This window comes from Ochotona princeps, chromosome 30, assembly GCF_030435755.1.
Source record: "Ochotona princeps isolate mOchPri1 chromosome 30, mOchPri1.hap1, whole genome shotgun sequence".
NCBI lineage: Eukaryota > Metazoa > Chordata > Mammalia > Lagomorpha > Ochotonidae > Ochotona > Ochotona princeps.
Genome location: NC_080861.1, coordinates 12,894,674 through 12,914,619, shown reverse-complemented (window position 1 = coordinate 12,914,619; position 19,946 = coordinate 12,894,674). Strand labels below are relative to the sequence as shown.

The following is a 19,946-nucleotide window of genomic DNA, read 5'->3' as shown; positions in this document are numbered from 1 at the left end:
GTGGCCTGGGAAAGCAGTCGAGGACGGCCCAAAGCCTAGGGATTCTGGACCTGTGTGGGAGACCCGGAAGAACTCCTGGCTTCAGATCAGTGCAGTACCGGCCATTGCAGCCCCTTGGGGAGTGAATCATCGGCTGGAAGATCTTCCTCTGTGTCTCTCCTCTTCTCTGTATATCTGACTTTCTAATAAAAAATAAAACAAATCTAAAAAGAGAGAGAGAGAAAAAGGAAAGGCACCCTGGCTGAAGGTGGAGTAGGAGGGAGAAGGCAGCAGAACTCAATGAGGTGAACGTCATTGTTAAAAGCCAGGTGCAAGAGGAGGCGACAGGGAAGTGGTACGTGATAGAGTGGCCTGAGCCGATTTGTATTTTTCAATGATTCCTTGGGGGTCCTGTGTATACACAGACATGAAAGTAAAAGTAGAGATAGCAGGAAGAGGGCTGCAGCAACGATCTGGGGCCAAGAAGATGGAGAGCTGTCCTAGGGGGAAAACAAGGGAAGTAGGCAGATGAGCGGGCCGACTAGCCGTGCTCATGGCTTGAGGGTGGGAGGCAGAGCAAAGAGCAGGATAGAGACTAGTCCTCGAGCGGTTCTTTTGATCAGCTGTACCAGGGCAGGGGACAGTTCCCGAGAGGAGGGCATTCAGGCATTGGTCCTGGCCATAGGGGTCCATGGTTCTGGGAGGGGTTTGTTAAGTTTGGAATGCCCACTATATACGCGGACGGTGATGGTCAGAATTTCGAGCTCGAAGTTGGAAAGTAGGAAAGCAGAGCTAGTAGGGCAATCACGGGCTGCAAGTGATCCCCTGGGGAGAGGGGACAGCCGAGGACAGGGCTGGCTGCGAGGACAGGGCTGGCTGCGAGGCCGCAGGTCATGCTGTGGTCTAGAGAAGACAGGCAAAGGAGGAGGGAGATTGGACATGATAGTTGGGAGTGGCCGTGCTTATTCAGTGAAGAGCCACAGCATAGATCCCTGTGCTCCCCAGAGTTCCTCCACGTGGGGCAATGATCATGGCAGGGTATGTGGACAGTCGGACCAGAACCTATTGAGTACTCTCAGCTGTTGGTGTATCCTGGGCATTGACTTTAATGTGTTTTTTGTTTTGTTTTTGGGTTTTTTTGGTCTTTTAGTGAACTTACTCAAGTTGTTGGAGTCCCTTGGTCCCAGAGTGTCTGACTGTTCTGACCTCCGCCAGGGACCCTTAGCCAAGGAGTAAAGACTGTAGGAATGTGAGGGTCCAGCTTCCTTCTCTCAGGTTAAGATAGCTCCAGGGGCCTGATCTGCACGTGCGGGTGCCTCTGTGGAATCAGACAACAGCCATACTCCAGAGAGTTTTGGCTTAGACAGTTTCGGCCTTGCCTGAACTTTATCTGGAATTAACTTTCTTTTTTTTTTTTTTTTTTTTTTTAAAGATTTATTTTATTTTTATTACAAAGTCAGATATACTGAGAGGAGGAGAGACAGAGAGGAAGTGGAGCTGCCGGGATTAGAACCAACAGCCATATGGGATCAAGGCGAAGACCTTAGCCACTAGGCCACGCTGCCGAGCCCTGGAATTAACTTTCATAATACATTGTCTGCCTTTGAGCAACTTGATTCCCTGCCTTCACGCGGCCCCCACCACCTCCTCCTACCTTCCAGCTCATTTCAGATTTTAAATATTATTACAGTGGAAACCTTTTTTGTTAATTTAAGCAGAGAGTAGATTAAATATGTTAAAGCATTCCTAACTAACCTCTCGAAGTTTTAGGAGAAAAGCTTTCATTTTAGCAGGCATGAAGTGGAAAGGATTTTTTTTTTTTTTAATCCTAGAAGCAATTGTCTGTTTTTACTGATTCTGGTGAATGTATTTGATGTTTAATTAAGTGAAACCTTTCCAGAGAGCTATCTGGATTCACTCTTCCAGCTCATAGGGCACATACTAATTTCAAACTGAGAAAACGATTAGATGATTATTTCCTGTTCATGCACCAGGTCAATAAAATTATGGAGATTAAGCAAGGAAGTCAGATGTTTGACAGCCGTTGGTAGTGGTGAACCTGTGATCACCTTCAAACAGGAAGTCTACAGGTTGCTGCATAAATTTGCATGTGCTTATCTCCGGGGCTGGCATTCCCCACTTCTCAACCTGTTTGGAGCTCTGGGTGGAGCTGGAGTTTGAAGTAACAACAGACCACGTCTGCGTGAAATTTCCTATCACTCAAGGAACAGCAAAACTAGATTCTCCTAGATTCTATTTGTCTTGACTAGATGTCCATTGATTTTAGAACTTCCAGGGCCGTTTCTTCTACTGATGTTTAAAAGCCCTTGGATCTTTCGCTTTGAAACACTAACTTGCAGAGCCTCCCTTCTTCCTTCTTTCCACCCTTCCCTTCTTTCCTTCCATCCCTCTCTTCTTAACTTGCTTTGGAGCAGAGCAGATGCTAAACTGAACTTCTATATGAACATTTCACAAAACGTATCCAATGTCATAAGTGGGTTGTTCCTGATGAATTACATAGTTGTGCTTGTCTGTTTTCAATTTGAGACCAGACATAGTAAGTGTTCAGTGAAGTACTTAATGAATGAATGAGTCTGTGGAGGATAAACTGAGTATAATGCTAATGTATTAATGTTGTACCTTTTCTTACTGTTAGCTGTGATGACAGCCTAGGTTCCCAATTCTGGATTTCAGCTCAGCTATTTGTCACAAATGGGACAGCTGTAATTGAAGAAATCATTTTTAAATGCTGAGATCAGCCATGTATTTTACAAAGTTAAAGCTCATGAGTTTTTGTTGCAGTATAGCATTCACTGGCACATTTCTTTTGCCTCTCAGTACCTTTGAAACATTTGGATTTTGACCATAGATTTCATAATAAATTGAGTCATGCAATTATAACACAATGATGCATGTTTTTTCCATGCCCGAACAACACATTGAAGTCAAACTGTGAAATTGAAGCAAGATTGGGAAATTTACACTCAATCAAATAAAACCAGTAGGATGTTTAGTTGTGCTTTTTCTTTGTGTTTCTATTCCAGAAATAATAACATTTAAATCTGAAATCAAGAAAAGAAAGCAAACACATTGTTTTCTGTTGAAGTGAGGGTAGGAAACAGAGTTGGAATTAACCCTGGGAAGGTGACTGGGAGGAGTATGAGGTCTGTGAGGATGCTACGGAGTTTAATCCACAAGATGGAAATGCCTGTTTGTGTGTATTCCTGGGCTGGCCAGTCTCACTGTTGGGAAGTAGGGTGAGCTCAGGGGCTGTGTAAGGTTGGCCCATATTTTCCAGAACAGCTGAATGACTGCTGCTGACCCCTAAGGGGTTTCAGAGAGCAGCTTGCAAAGTCTAGTGATTCTAGAAATGCAGCAACATTGTGTGTACCAGCCGCAATCCTGAGCGCTGATCTGTGAGTGGGACTCCCCAGATAAAGAGTCCTCTGGACTGCCAGCCTATGGTTAAGGACACTAGTTCAGGAAGACAAATGAGACACCATCAAACTCCAGCTGAGCTTCAGGAGGATTTTTAAGGGATATCATTTGGAAATGCAGATTGTGACAACTTTTGACCTATGGAGCAATACTTGTTCAGGCAGTGCATTGAAATACTTGAATTAAGGATGACCCAGAAAATATACTTGAATTACTAGAAATGGTACCCTAAATTTATTTAGAGTCCTTCGAATGATAGTCAATAGTCTTCACATTAGCAATTTATTATTCCATTAGAGATAAATGTTAGTATTTGCTTTCTGAAATAGATGTGTAAAGTCAATTTTGTCTATGCTAATTATTCAAAATATCTGAAAACACACACACACACACAATCCAAATAAAGATTGATTTTCCCCCATTTTACTTTGAAAGGAATGCAATGTTAATTCTGGGGCATTGATGTTTTACAATGCCTGATCAAGACAGAAAGGAGAAGACCACAGAAAAATCAACCGATAAACAACAGCAAGCGATTGGCACCAGGTAATTATTAATGAAGGCAGCGGGCACTGAACAGACTTCAATGGCTTTTCTGAGAAATAAAATAGACGCTTGACAACTGCTCCTCTGGGTTACAGTGTTTACTGAAACACTGGATCATTTGTAGAGTTCTAAAGGAGATGGTTAGAACATACCCATTTCAGTCTATACAGGAGGCCTTCACGTGGCCTTGACATAGTGGGGGACATGACCGTGTTCACCTGGGGCTTTTTGTTGGTTGATGTTGTGTTGTTCTTTCTCCTAGGGACTATTCAGACCTTAAGAGACTTCGGTGCCTTTTGAACGTTCAGTCAAGCAAACAACAGGTAGTGTTTTTCAAAGAACATGTGTGTGTTTCTGAAAGAGAAATCTTAGGTTTTTGAACAGATCTATTTAACATCTTTATGAATGTGAAGTATCAAGTTTCTTTGTTCTTCCACACCTTTTCTCTTTCTCCCTCTGAGGACTCTCGCTTACTCTACCGAGACTTGGCTGCCACAACCCTTTTTTGTTCTCTCGGGCAAGCACCTGTATATCTCTGACTCCTCCAAATGTTGCCCTTGCTGCTATACCAAGGTCATGAGATCTGCCACACATGGTACCTCACCCAGAAGAAAGCAGAGTGTTGAGTTGTGACTATTTTTTTATAATACCATCTGAATATTTTTGTAGACATGGAAAAAATGGTACTTCTGCTTCGATTCCTCTCTCAGCTTTTCTTCTTGGTTTTGGTTTTGTAAGCCTTTGGAAAATCATAAGATTAAAGACTCTCTATGGAGGTTTGGGAAACAGATGCTATACTAATAATAGTGGTAATAGCAGCCACTTATTAGCACTGTCAAGTATCAAGGACAGGGATGAGACTTAAATCCAGATGGTCAGCCTAAAAAGTGTATTCCATTGTATTTGTTTAGAAGTTCATGTGGTTGGTAACTTAGCCCTGATGGTTTTTGTAAAAGCAATTCTACCAGAGAATGATAGAATTGCTATCTATTTATTTATCTTGGAGAATGACTTCCTTTGTTCCCCCAATATTTATTTATTTGAAACACAGAGTTACAGAAGAGAGAGAGATGTTCTACCTATTGGTTCACTGCTTAAATTTTTGTAATGATTGGGGCTCTGCCAAGCAAAAACGTGAAGCCTCTTCCAGGTCTTTCATATGGGTGCAGGGGCCTAAGCACTTGGGCCATCTTCCACTGCTTTCCCAAGTACATTAGCAGAGATATGGTGCAGAAGTGGAACAGCCCAGACTCAAACTGGTGCCCATACGACCTGCTGGGACTGCTGTGGTAGATTAACTCACTTTGCCGAAGCACTGGTCTTTCCAATGGGTAAATAGTGGTAGTTTGTGTTTGGGGACTACTGGCTATATACATAATATTTTACCTGCATTGTCCTGCTTAAAAAAATGCAACTCTTCTACAGTTGAGGAGATTAAGGCACAGAGAAATTAGTAGCTCCAAGGATAGTTCTGAATGCTGATGTCCCAACTTCGTAACAGATGCTTCTAACCACTTAGATATTTTTGACTGATTTGGGGAATTAAACTACAATTGAAGAAATAGTTGTGTGATCACTGATCTGAAAGAAACATGGCCTGAAACTCTCTTCTCCCCTGCGAGCCCCTTCTTCCGTGCGCTTCATGCTATGAGTCCTCAGGAACTCTGGGCTTCTTGCCTGTTTCAGCAGTCACTCTTCCTCCTCTGCCTTCCTCTATCCTGCCAAAATGATCGTGTTGACTTCCTGCTCTCAGGGCTTTCTGGATGACAGCCCACACCAAGTTCATCCTGTCTTGCAGAAATAACCAAGATGACAGCATGCAGTTCTGGTTGTATTTCACATTCTTGTATGTTCTACAGTGTAACCATCACATCAATGGTTTCTGCATTTTGCTCTCATTAATACCTTCTTCTAGCTTTTTTTTTTCTGTAAAATCTTGCCTAATTCCGAGGCCAAATCTGGTAATACCACCTCCTTAGCTCCTCCATTTCATAAGTGACATCTCTCTTCCCAAAGTGGTTCCTTGGACTGGTGCAGTATTTTCTTCTGCCTTGCTTTAGAACCTGCTGTCCATATGATTTCCTAATAGGATCATATCATACATTGCCCAATGCCTGCAATTTTGACTTTTGCCTCTATTGCACTGTCACCTCTGCTTGGAAAGTTCTTGAACAGTTTTTGCTAAATTGACTTGTGACCTAAGAACTGGATCACTGTAAAAGGATGAATACCCCCTGGCCATGGCAGAAGAAATACTAGTGGTGTTGTTTTGACAGTAATTTTTCAGTCTTGAAGTTCATGCTAACTAGATCTACTGTGTTCCCTTTCAACATCACTTCTGTGTTAACATCTGGCAAACTTAATTTGATGATTTCCTCCCTCCCTTAGCCAATTTTAGAACTTACAATCTGTTGTCTGACAAGTTCACGTGTCAAACCTCTTGGTAAAATTTTTCACAAGAACAGAAGTGTGTATTTTCAATGGTGGAATTATTCCAAAGGTACAGTTCTAAGCAAAAAAGGAAAACAGTTGCCCAAAACTAGATGCAGATTCTGAGGTTCACAAACTCATGCCTGATTCTGTATATAAAACTTTTATTTGTTGTCATTCTGAAACAATAAATGTCATTGTGAACACCCTGTTCTCCTAGCTGGGAAATAATGTGGAGACATTTATAGGAGAAGGAAGGTATTAGAGAGACTAACTCGGGAATTTATTTATACCTTGGTTGGTCCAGAAGGAATGTTGGGATCATAAAGTACAACCATTGTATCATACATTAAAACCAAGGCCCAAGACAAAGGGAAAACAAACGGTGACCGTGGAGTCAGGGTCAGGCCGAAAGAACCAACAAACTATACGAAGAGGCCGCATATTTGACTCTGAGACTTCTGTCATCCTTCAGTTAAGGGAATTCTGGGATTAAGTTTCACTCACCTGAATTTCTGCTCTACGACATGACCTGTTTATTTGTGATTGGGCCAAGATGGCCGATTACCAGTTACGGAAGAACTCTTCCTCATGGGTTTAGGCAGGGAACTGAAGAGAAGTGAATGTCCTTTCTCTGAATCTGTACCGAGCCAGTTTGTGGTCCTCATGCTTTCATTGTGTTTCAGCATTCTGTTTTGTTGTGCTTTGTCCTGATTGTTCTCTGTGTATCTCTGTAGTTTTTCTTTATTTCTGTTTTTGGCTTTCAGACATTTTGTTTATTTGAAAGGCAGGGACAGACGTACACAACACACATGTGCACACACAGAGATCTTCCTTCGGTGGTTTCCTCCCTGAATGGCTGTAATGCTCATGGCTGGACCAGGTTGGACCACGTTGGGCCAGGAACCAGTGTCTCCTTTGTAGGTGGCAGGGGCCCAAGTGGTTGGGCCGCATTCTCGGCACGTTGACAGGGAGTTAGCTCAGAGGCGGAGCAGCCAGGACTTGAATCATTGCTGTGGTATGAGATCCTGCTGGATTAGGGGCCTCATCTCTGCATTTCTTACTTACCACAGGGCCTAATGTGTTCTTCCTCCCCACCCCAAAAGAGATATTTTGCTTATGTGTTTCAAATCAGAGAGATGGATCCCCTGCATTGCTTTAAGTGCTGGGGAATGAGAACTGAGCAAAAACCAGGTTAAGTTCCTGCCTGTGTAGGGGGTCACAGTATAATTGAGAGAGGCTGAAAAGATTCAAATTGCTGTCCAAGGTGATGTGTGGTGTGGTAAACTACGGAGGGAAACAGCAGCTTCAAGTAGACATTGTAAATGTTTAAGTCAAAGGGTGCTCAGCTCTTTGAAAACCACTGCTTTTGACTTAACTATTATCTTTATTGTTCTTTTCACTTTCCCCTCTTTGTCCTATGCTAGAGTGAGTTCTCATGTGCTTTGTGCTTCTATTTCTGTAGCTTCCAGCCATTAATTTCGATAGTGCCCAAAATAGCATGACAAGGTCTGAGGTCGCCATCAAGGTGGGTGGACAAAGAGCCCGGGGCCATTGGCATGAGTCCACAGAAGCTGTTGAACTCGAAAATTTTAGGTAAGAAATCCCTTACCTGCAACAATCTATTCTCATCAGCCTGATTTTTTTTTTTAAATCATAGACTGAAACTTGAAACCTGCTTCAAAATTTACCAAGGAGATTTTAAACTTAATTACTTAGAGCTCGATCCATTCCCAGAAATGATGTGCAAATAACAGGTTTAATGGTCACAGGGGGAACTGACCTGGGAATTGCAGGATACTCTGCTGACATGCACTTGGTTTGCTCAACGAGGAAGTGGTTCCAGGTTGTTGGCCTGGCTAGGTTGACTCCTCGCTTTGTTTTAGTCTGTTGGCTTCTTGCTGATAGTGAGAAGGCTTGAAGGAAGCGGTTGCTGTGAGTTGACGTGATGGTTAAAGATGGTGGTTGTCAAAAACAATGGAGTTTTTCAGTTGCAGGGAGAGCACCTCACCTTGAACAGCAAAAGTGTCAGCTCGTGTTTATGTCTGTTGCCAAGTAGACCTCCTGGAAATTGCACATTCTTCGGGTCACTCCCCTTCCAGGATCTGATTCTTCCAGTTTGACGAGGTGCTCAGGTCACGTGACACTAAGTACCATTGCAAATAATGAATACTATAAAGCATCAGAGTATGCACATTCTAGAATGGTCATGCATTTATTTGACCTATGTATATTTTCCCTATCACATTATCACATAGCATTTTAATGGTCTGGAAAAAGTGCATAACATTATAGGGGCTTGTATTTTCTTTTTGTTTTTATTTTTGAGAAAAAGAAAGAACTCTCATTTATTTCTTCATCTTCCAAATGTCCACACTCAGTGGACTAGGTTTGGGCTCAAGCAGAGACCCGGGCACACCATGGAGGTCTCCCACACATACGACAGGAACAAAATCACTTGAGACATTTCTTTTTGCTAGTTCAGGTCTACCTCAGCTGGAAGCTTCAAGGATCTGGAGCTGGGGACAGAACCCAGGCAGTGCCTCGTGAGAAGAGGGAATCCCAACTGTTACTTTAACTGCTGGCCAAATGCTCATCCACCAGAAATACGTATTTTCAAAATATATTTTCAAAGAGGAACACAAAATACTTTTAAAATTATTACATATTTAATTTACCAATATTCCTGTGCTAGGAGATGAATACAGCCCTTGCTGTGTGCCATGCCATCTGAAAGACAGGAAAGAACAAAGACTGACAAGTGCTACTTGTCCTGAGCACTATGGCAAACCCCAATATTTCTGCAATATTTGTTTTAATCAAGATCATGTTTATTTACACTTGTGACTTTAAGGCAGCCAAAAAAAAAATTTGAGACAAATATGTTCCTTCTTGTTTCATCTCAGTATCAACTACAAGAATGAGAGAAACTTCAGCAAACACCCCCAGCATCAACTATTTCAGGAGATCTTCACGGCACTGGTGAAAAATAGACTCATTTGCAGGTGAGATTGTCGGAAAAACAACTGGTGTTTACCCAATAATCGCATGTTTTGTGTATTTCATATCTAGAGTATGACTTGAAGCGATTTACAGGGTTGAATACCATGTACGTAAAGGATGAAACTGAGCAAAGGCCATTTAGGAGGTGAATGAGTAGGTATTGCATTTCATCTTACTCTGGGTAGATACTGTCGTAAGCTGAAATGATGACAGATAAAGTAAAATAGTAAGCATGCCTGTTACATTATTCCCCTTCGTTTCCTTATTTTGAGTTTGTATATACTCAAGGAGGAGTTCTTGGGTAAGAGGTGTTAGGTAACACCATGGCCGCCATTCTCATGGCACAGTGTTGCAGTGGATGCAATGATGGATGAAAGGGGCTCATCCAACCTTGGTCTTGAAGGACGGAGGGATGAGTGTATGACATTCAGCAGTAGCCTCCTAAGGAAGTTTCTTCTGAGGACAGACCAGATATCCCCGCCTTTGCTCTGTGCCCCGTCCCAGCACAGATATGTTTTGTGTTATAGACGAAGGATGAGTTAACACTGATCTTTTGGATAGGGTCCATTCTTACCACATGTTTAAAGCTCTGGACAGTAACTGCCAGTAACTGATGAGTTGAAGAAGATACACAATGCGACTGCAACTGCCATGTGTCTGTGCCTGGTTTATGGAGGGGATATCTCAATTGGTCTGGATGACACAACAAGCCTGGGATCTTCATCAGGGTTGTGCACCTGGCTTCCCTGCTCACTTTCTGACTGTACACTGAAAGATTGTTGAACCTTTACTGAGAACCGTGAAGAACCTGAAGTTATCCTTGGATGTTTTCTCTTGAGCTTTAACCAGGTAGAACAATGATGAATAGCAAAAGAACTCTGCATGAAATGGTGCTAGGAATAAATGTTCTCTAACTTTTTAAAAGGATGGAATGGCACATGGCCATTTGTTAGGTCAGCACTTGGGGCAAAGTGCTAGATGTAGAAGCTGTTAGGGAAAACAACTGGGCAAGGGCTGACATCCACCAACTGAAAAACATCTTCACAATCCTGAAGTCCAGAGATCTCTTCGCAGGGCCATTGCAAATTCTCAGTGATTAATGAGGTATCCTGTAACATGAGCAGCCCCTGGAAATCTTCAGATCAGGAAGAGATCATTGCAGATCTCCTTGCTTTCATAGTAGGAGAAGGAATTCAGGAATGTGGACCATCCAGGGCATCCTCTTATGTCATGCTTTGTTCGCTGACAGATTGCTATGTTCAGCTCTATTCTAAAAACAGGGCTGGGCAAAAGATGGCTTAAGTGTAAATGTCTTCCATTGTCCCTCACCCCGTATAACCTCGGTGAGATGACCAAGACCCCATTTCTCATTCCTTTATAATGTTAGAATTACAGAATTGCATCTCAAGGCCTTTTCTTCTATGGTCTCTCGTCCCCTTTCCTTAGAATGTCAGATTTAAATTTGGATGGAAGCTTAGGTTCAATTTCACAAGCAAGTTGATGAATGCCTGCCATACGTAAGAGAGGAAAGAAGCAACAGGTAGAGGAAAGAGGAGAGAGCAAGAATTCAGATAACCGAGATATGCATTCCTCCTGTTCTTGGGGACTCAAAGCTCTACTTTTTTTCAGACAATTATCCACTGTTCCAACACAAGGGGAAATGTGGTACATGTAAATAATTTGTATTTAGATGACTAAAGACTGACTGGAACCAGGGGGTGGGAACATTAATCTTTGGTCCAATTCTGGTTACGGACAAGATATACACATTAACACACAGGACTTGTGTTGTGACTTACAGGGACTTTAGTTTTTCCTACCCCTTCTACTTCCTCTCTAAAGTTCTGCCCATTTGGTGATGGCATTGTTATGGCTCTTGTCTTTCAACCTCCCCATCTGTGGTCTTCCCTGAAGCTCTGCTTGGTAGATGCCTCCCTTCTGGGTTCTTTACCTGAGTGTGACCTGCGCCCAATCCCTCTCATTCTCAGAAATGGAACTGCCCCCGTGGCATTTAGAATTAGACAGGACTTGTTAATCCAGAGTCGGATAAGGTAACACTGCAAATACCTCAAGGTAAATCTCAAAGGTCAAGGGAAAAGTTTGACCCTGAACCTGAGATTGTTACACAATGCTTGCTGATCTGGATGTGTGGCAGGGTAGGGAAAGAAATTCTGATCTTCCACGCTTTCTTCCACAACTTCATTTGTCTATAGGAGATTCTGAAGTTAGAAAATAAATTCACTTCTTTTCCATCTCATTGGCCAGGACAAGGCGCTTGGTATCCAAGACCAGGTTGTTAGGAGGCAGTGAGGAAAGTCACAGTTGTCACTATGTTGACATTATTTTTTTTTCTAATTAACTGAGTGTTTATAAAACTGACCTCTACCAAACATCTCTTCTATTTGTTTGTTTCTTTGGGCTCCCCTTTCTTGGCCTATTCCTCACTGCTGTGATACAAATAATCTCATGAAATGCATTTGCAAATCTGGCTGAAAACATGGGATTTCATGAAGCTATTGGGAGTGATGGTAATGTACTGGTAGAATCTGAAAAGCGATGCTCTGGCAGAATGAGGCCACTTGACGACAAGAGGAGGCTCTAAGAATAAAGACTTGAATAACAGAGGTAGGAAGAAATTATTGGGGAAAGAAAGACTCATTGACAAATATTCAAAAAATGAAACTTTCCGTGCTGCAAAAATCAAAAGTGAATTCAAGGAGGTTGGATAATGTCCTTCTTCAGAAAAAAAACATATAGGCCCAAAGTGCTAGCAGACTTTCTTGTTTTGTTCTAGTTGCTAGAGAAGTATAAAGTTTTATATTTGCCACGGTAAGATGTGAGATAAAAATGTATCTTAGTTTCTTAATTTATTTTCAGGATAATTAAAAAAAATTTTTTTTTTCAATTGGAAAGTCAGATTTACAGAGAGGAGAGACAGAAGAATTTTCAATCTCCTGGTTCTCTCCACAAGTGGTCCCGATGACCGGAACTAAGCTGACCCAAAGCCAGGAGCCAGGAGCTTGTTCTGGGTCTCCCACGCAGGTGCAGGGTCCCAAGACTTTGGGCCGTCCTCGATTGTTTTCCCAGGTGACAAGCAGGGAGCTGGAAGGAAAGTGGAGCAGCCGGGATTAGCACCAGCACCTATATGGGATCCCAGTGCCTGCAAGGCAAGGACTTTAGCCACTAGGCTATCGTGCCAGGTCCTTAAGATAATATTTTATCTCTTCCTTTCTGAACAGGAAATTTGGTAATATTAAACCAGGTTCTCTTGGCTGGCTTTTCCTGGTCTTGTTGTCCTAGAACACTCAGACCATCCCTCTTCCCTTGCCTGTGACTTTTGTAGAAGTGAGCAGGCCGCCACTACTCTCTTTTTAGTTCCAGAGACATCTGTTCCATTTAGCATGATCTTTTTTTTTTTTTTTTTTGCCCCCAAACTCACTCACTTTTCTGCAGTGGAGAAGTTAGTATTCTTGCTGTGTCCAATCTTCTGAAATATTTGCTACTCTTTTAAAATATTTTGGACATGAGTTTTGGGGCGAACTAGGTGAGGAATGTGTTTACATACACGAAGGAACTCCTCGAACTGGGGAGAAATGTCTGGCCAAACCATCATGGCCTTCATAGAAATTACTACAGAAAGTGCTTTGAAAACTTTCTGGAAACTTCTCACCAAGAGGACTGCTGCAGTTACCTGTTTTCCGATGAGAGTATCCATTGCTGACCACCAGGTTAGCAGCTGTTTTCCTTTGAGCTTCCCCTGGCCCTCAGTGCTGGTTGTCCTGACGCCATCACAGAAGGAGGTGAGATGAGAGGACCCGAGGTTAGGATATGGCCAGAATGTCTTTGGTGTCTTGAATCAATCCCTGTGATACATGGAGTTGATGGGGGGATGCTGTCTTGGTGATTTGGTCTCATCACAGAGACTAGCAGGTGCCTTTGAATGTTTCCCGGCAAAGGGAAGGCCTGGTCCCCTCGGTGAAGTCTGTCCATGTGAAACCTCCCCAGAGCGAGAGCTTCAAGTCATTGCCTTAGACTGGATGCAGATAAAGCTTTAGTAAGGTCCTCAAAATCTCAGCGATGTGGATGTATGCCTGAATACCTTCTCTTGGCCTGTTCCTTTTCATCTTTCTTCTGTTGAAAATCTAGGCCACTTTGTTTTGATCGATGTGGGAGCTAAGGATGTTGAGGTGTAAGGTGCAAGATACTGGCTGATACGTTTTTCTTCTATGCTTTCTCATTTTGTGCTTCTTTACTGATAAAGGGGCATTAAAAATTTGGTTCCAATTTTGCCCCCGGGAAAGTCATCACTTTATTAATCAAATTCTTTTGACCACCTGATGCTTGGTGGAAACGTATCCACTTGAAGTCTAATGGGCATGAAATGAAAAGATTCCCACCTTCCCAGAAAATAGCCGATTGACTTTGGGCCACCAGAAATGGTTTTAAACCTGACCACATCAGCACACACACTTTGAGAATCAGGCAATAAATCAGATTTATTTTATTGTTATTGGAAAGTCAGAGATACAGGGAGGAGGAAAGACAGAAAGATCTTCTGTCCGTGGATTCACTCTCCAAGCAGCTGCAATGACTGAAGCCAGGAGCCAGGAGCCTTTTCTGAGTCTCCTGCACAGGTGCAAGGTCCCAAGGCCTTGGGCCGTCCTCGACTGCTTTCCCAGGCCACAAGCAGGGAGCTGGATGGGAAGTGGGGCCGCTGGGATTAGAACCGGTGTCCATATGGGATGCTGGTGCGTGCAAAGTGAGAATTTTAGCCACTAGGGTACTGTGCCAGGCCCTTGATGGGAATTTTATTTTCTCAACTATCAAAAAAAAAAAATCTGACTCTACCTTATACATTTGAGAGTTGAAACAGGCTTGACTTCTACTTTCAAACACTGAGATAAAGGTAGCAGGCTCTTTTTGATTTGTTGTTATTATTATTATTATTAGTGCAGCATGGAAAGGGCTGGATTTTGGAAATGAGATGGAGAGAGGCATGCTGCACAGAGGGGATCATTGTGGTCCTTTCCCTCAGGACAGATTTGGTCCATCCTTGCTAGACGTTGGGGAGCTCTGGCTGATTGTGGTGACCCTAGCTTCCTAAGATGACCCAACAGCCTCGTGACTGATTCTCACGTGGAGCTCTTAGGGCACATAGCGTGTTCTGTACTCTGCGTGAATTTGAAACTCCACCTGCCCTTTGTCTTTCCACACAGCGCATCACGGGTGCCACTGTTTCTTGTTTGTTGATAGCGGAAGGTGGCATCTGATGCTGACAGCAGAATGGCAAGTGGTCCTGGACAAAGGCTGGGGGAACTTATCCCGCTGTCATGTGTTCACAGCGCCATGAGGGCACTGGCATGAGTTCAGTCACAAGAGGGGATAAGCATTTGCCTCCTCATGCGTCGGCTTCTGCGAGGCTGCTGTGTTGAGACCAACCATCTCTTTGCAGACAAGTTTTTCAGGGCTGCCTCAAGAGATTCCCACTCTGCAGAATGCTCCTGTTCCTGTTACACATATTTGGAGAATCTCTTTCTCTTCAGTCCTAGATAGCCCCGTGTCAGACTCAGGCGGAGGGGGAGGGTTGGTTGGGACACTGGCCAGAAGGGTCTGGAATCCAGCTCGGATTGTTGTGTGTAAAATGAGGCCAGGCACCCGGCATCTCTGTTCCGTATCAGTCGAAGGAAGACGGTCTGTACTGACTATCTCTAGAGTTCCCAGTCATTCCTTGGTTGCACTACGTTGTGTGCTTCCTCGCTCTGCTGCTCCTGGCAAACAGATGTGTGTATCAGCTTACAGCGCACGTATTTCCCCTTTGACACCACACCACTCTGTCGCAGGTGCCATGTCCTTGCTGGGGGTTAAGGGCTGGGAGCCAAGCAGGGACCAACTGTGTCTTCAGAGGCCAGCACACGGAGTGGAGCAGCCGGAGGACTCAGACACCAAGAATTCTATTTACATTTGCAACAGCCCAGCCAGAATCACATAGAAATATTAATAGCTTTGGGCTGCAGTCCCAAAATCACAAAACAAAACCAAAAATGCCCTTTGCTTGGAATAGGACTTTCAACTCTTGAGATATTTTTTTTTCTAGAAGTCCTCATTTATTTTTACTCTTTTGACAGTGAAAAAAAAAAAAGACTCATTTTGGAATGTATGTGTGTGTGTGTGTGTGTGAATGTGAATGTGTGTGCAGAAAACAGGACATTAAAACCTTTTTGTAAATATTTCACTATGAGGACACATTGGAAAGGTCATGACCTTTCCCTGGGAGGACTGTATATAGCTCACCGGAAAAACACTAAGTGAACACATGTCTGTAGGGTGAATCATCTCTTAGAACATTCTGTGACTTTTCCTCTTAAAGAGTGAAAAGTCGTCAGCGTTCAGCCCCTGGTGTGCCAGCAGCGATTGCAGCGTGCTCCTGTTTCTATCTTTGGGAGGCAGCATCTCTGCGTTACCGCTGGGGCCACATGCTATCTTTAGCTAACCCTGGCACCTGAAAGATGAAATCGTCTTTGCCTTCTGCCTGCTCCCTCTTTTTCAAGATTAAAGCCATTTCCCCCTCTAGATTAGAATCACCGCTTCTTTTTTTTTTCCACTACTCACACAAATTATTATTAAAGTTAATTTATTGGTTTTTATTTATTTGAAAAGTAAAGAGATGGAAAACTGGATGACTAAATACTTAGATGATAAGGAAATATCTTTCATCTGATAGTTCACTCCCCAAATGTCCTCAACACTCAAGACTGGGCCACATTGAAGCTAGGAGGCAGGAGCACCATCCAGGTCATCCATGTGCGTGGCAGGGACTCAAGTACGTGAGCCCTGGGTGTATCTGCCTTGGAACCAGGTGGGGACTCTATCCCAGGCATTCCTATTTGGATGTGGGCAGCCCAAGCAGCTGCTTAAACTGTTTAACGACAATTCCCACCTCCAGATCATTGCTTTTAATTCAACTTTACCATGTGGCTTCTTAATCAGTGTAGGGTGTGTGCAGTATGAAGCCAGGGTGAACCACAGGCTGGTTACTAGCCGGAAGTAATCCAGTCTGGGTGGCAACCCTGGGGTTAGTTGAATTGTGCCTTTATTTTTAGAAGAACCTGGATTTTTCCCCCGTAACAGATCTAAGTATTAAATTTTTTAAAGATTTATTTATTTTTATTGGAAAGGCAGATAACAGAGGGGAGGAGTGACAGAAAGATCTTCCGTCCTTTGGTTCACTCCCCAAGTGGTTACAACTGCTGGAGCTGAGCTCCTCTGAAGCCAGGTATGTCTTCCGGACTACAAACAGGGAGCTAGATGAGAGGTAGAGTAGCTGGGACATGAACTGGCACCCATATGGGATTCTGGCAGTTGCAAGGTGAGGATTTAGTCACTAGGCTATCTCACTGGACCCAAAGGGTCGGAGTTTGAGACTCTATTTGCTCCTTAATTCCAGCTTCCTGCTAACGTATACCCTCTAAGGTAGCAGATGACAATTCAAGTATCATGGACCTGCCCTCTATGGAGGAGTCTGGAACTGAGTTCTAGATTCCTGGCTTTGGCCTGATCCAGTCTTGGCAGCTGTGGGCATTGGGGAAGTAAACCAGAGAGTGAGAAATTTCTCTCACACTGTTTCTGTAGTTCTCTGCCTTTCAAATAAATACTAATGAAGAGCAAATAATAAAATAAGCAACCCACCCTAGTAGATCTCTCTTGAGAGCATCATTCATTTTGAATTTACCATCTTCATCTAAGGGTTTAAATCTGGGGCAACTGATCTAAGGAAAACTGTATTTCCTGAGCTACGTAGCATGCAGCTCTGCAGATGCAGGGAACTCCTGGGCACCATGGGCCTTTTAAATCCCCAAGGAAAGCACAGACACAGTGCCAAGTGCCCAAGGCCGTTGACAATGTCAGCATTTCAGATGGCAGTGTGTCTTTCTGAAGCCAGGTAAAAAACAAGTATCCTGTGAGCAATCAGTGGGAAGAGGAAGGAGGAAGCAAGGACCATAGCATCTGCCTTGTTTTTTTTAGGTTCAGAAGTTCATGGATGTCCGCAGGTATGCGTACTCCATTAATCACACATTGTGGGTTTTCAGAAATGAAATGAAAGTCTTTTAATTTTGATGTATATATGTTCCTTTTCCAAGTGAACTCCAAATTGTTAGGAAATAATCTCTTGGTAAGTTGGATCTACCTAATCATTGGGATTTATTAGCTATTTCATTTTAGGGTGCTAGGAAATATTATTGGTTCAGTTGGGGTGCCATGTGCTGAGTAAGTTTTAGACTTCTGTTAATGAATGATAAAAGATGGTTTGTGTGTGTGTTGAATTAAGATGGACCAAGTATTCTAGTACCAAAAGTCTCCATTGCAAATAGATTCAAGTAAACCAAGTGGGCAATCCTGTACGCATTCTTCTTTCTCCTTTCATAATCTTGCATTGTTTATAAAATGATCTACTGACCCTTTAAACATGAACCTGTTCTGTCTTTTCTTTCAGAGAGTGGGTTAATCGAGCCCCGTCCATTCATTTTTTGAGAGTGTTAATCTGTCTGAGACTCCTAATGAGGGATCCGTGTTATCAGGTGGGCTGACAATTCTTTTTGACTTACATGAAGAAGAAGTAAAATATTGGGTATGCTCTTCTTTGAAGCAGATTATGATGATTTTTTTTCTTTCACAGCTTGATAATTTCTAAATTCAGGAAGTATCTCACACTCTATTTGAGAACTTTTGAAAGTAGTGATTTAGTGGGGACAACAGAACCTATACATTCCTGCCATATGTCCTATGGGAGTAAGTGGATCCAATTCTTGGTGTATGTTTTTATGGATGCTTGGAATTTTCATCCAATAGTTCAAGGAGGTGGACAGTTTGTCCACACCATCAGGGATGTTGTAAGTTGAAGTCAGCATGAACATGTGTGTCTTCCCACGGTACAGTTTAAGCAAGGCATGCCTGCAGCTTGAGTAGCTGCTTCAGACTTCAACCTCTTCCTAATTCAGAGCCCAAGTATGAGTCAGAGCAGAGCAGGGGCCTCCCGTGCATCTCAGAAGAGGCTCTTAACGTCAAGAATCTTATTATTTTCTCACTAGTTGGTTGAATGTATTGCTTCTCGATCCCCACAGCTCTAATGTGCATGGGGAATGCCCTGGGATCTTGTCAATGCAGGTTCTGCTCCGGTATGGTATAAACCGAGGCCTCAGACTCTGTCTGAGTGGGACAAGTTGCCGGGGTTGCTGCTGCTACTGACCCACAGTCCACGCTTTGAGTAGCAAGGATTTAGTGCTTCAGCTCTGAGATTCTGAAGGAATGCTTTCCTAGCTCATCTTCTTCAGGACTTACTTCTTCCAGCCCCAGGTGGTGGATTGCATAAAACAGCAGCTCTTACACTATTTTATGCATCAGAAACACCTGATTGTTGAAGTTTTGCCCTCATAGTTTTTTAAAAAAATTTGTTTATTTCACTTAAAGTCAGAGTTACAGGGCCTGTCGCAGCAGCCTAGTGACTAAAGTCCTCCCTTTTTATGCGCCAGCATCCCATATGGGCACCGATTCCTGTCCCTTCCAGCACCCTGCTTCTTCTGGGGAAGCAGTGGAGGACGGCTCAAACCCTTGGTCCCCCGCACCCACGTGGGAGACCAGGAAGGTGCTTTTGGTTCCTGGCTTCAGATCGGCTCAGCTGCAGCATTGCGGCCACTTGGGTAGTGAGCCAGTGGATGCAGGATCTTTGTCTGTCCTTCTCTCTGTTTATTTGCTTTTCCAATAAAAAGATACACACACACACACACACACACACACACACACACATATATATATGTTTATATTATATATATATATCTATATATATATATATTTAAGTCAGAATTACAGAGAGAGAAAGAGCTCTTCAAGCCGCTGAGTTGCTCCTCAAATGATTATAATCACCAGAGCTGGGCTGTTTTGAAGCTGGGAACCAGGCACTCCATCCAGATTTCCCACATGGGTGCAGGGGTCCAAGGACTTGGGCCATCCTCTGTTGCTTTGCCAGGCTCTAACCAGGGAGCTGGCTGGGAAGTGGAGCAGATGGGCTGTGAACCAATGTCTATAATGGATGCCATTGCTGCAGGCAGGCAGTGTGCCCTTGAATTTGCTTCTCAGAGCACTTAACAAGCATGGCTAAGCCCGGTTGTATGCATTCATTGTTGTCACGGCCTTTTTCGGTTTGCACTCTTGGGCTTGTGCAACCCCGTTGGTTGAATCACAACACCAGGAAGCACAACAATCTCCTGACCTTCCTCCCCTCACTGCCAGAGGCGGAGGGAGAGGGAGATGGCTCATTTTCACACTTGAAGCTTGGGTTTTCCATACACAATGGCGATGTCCTGTAGGAGCTGTCCTTCTCAAATGTGCTCGAAAGGGGAGTGGCTGGTGTTCTGTGACAGGGAGCATGCTTTGGGCAATGGTCCTGGGAAAAGATGGATGCTGCTGCCCGCCTTGGAGACAGGGCACGCAGCAGCAGGAACTCCTGACATGAAGCATTTGCTAAACTCTGTACAACTCAGCATTTCCCAGCCTAA

The 19,946-nt window shown here is 43.4% G+C and overlaps 1 protein-coding gene across 2 annotated transcripts in view; it reads left to right on the top strand.

Annotated features, from left to right (window-relative positions):
• Positions 1-19,946, top strand: part of NEK10 (NIMA related kinase 10) — a 155,935-nt gene that overhangs the window by 7,301 nt on the left and 128,688 nt on the right. For both annotated transcript variants that reach the window (XM_058657180.1, XM_058657179.1), the window contains exons 2-6: positions 3,853-3,963; positions 4,226-4,286; positions 7,859-7,989; positions 9,300-9,398; positions 17,888-17,972. In XM_058657180.1, the coding sequence (XP_058513163.1) occupies positions 3,890-3,963; positions 4,226-4,286; positions 7,859-7,989; positions 9,300-9,398; positions 17,888-17,972 (450 nt within the window). In that variant the 5' untranslated portion in view covers positions 3,853-3,889. The remainder of the gene's footprint in view (positions 1-3,852; positions 3,964-4,225; positions 4,287-7,858; positions 7,990-9,299; positions 9,399-17,887; positions 17,973-19,946) is intronic.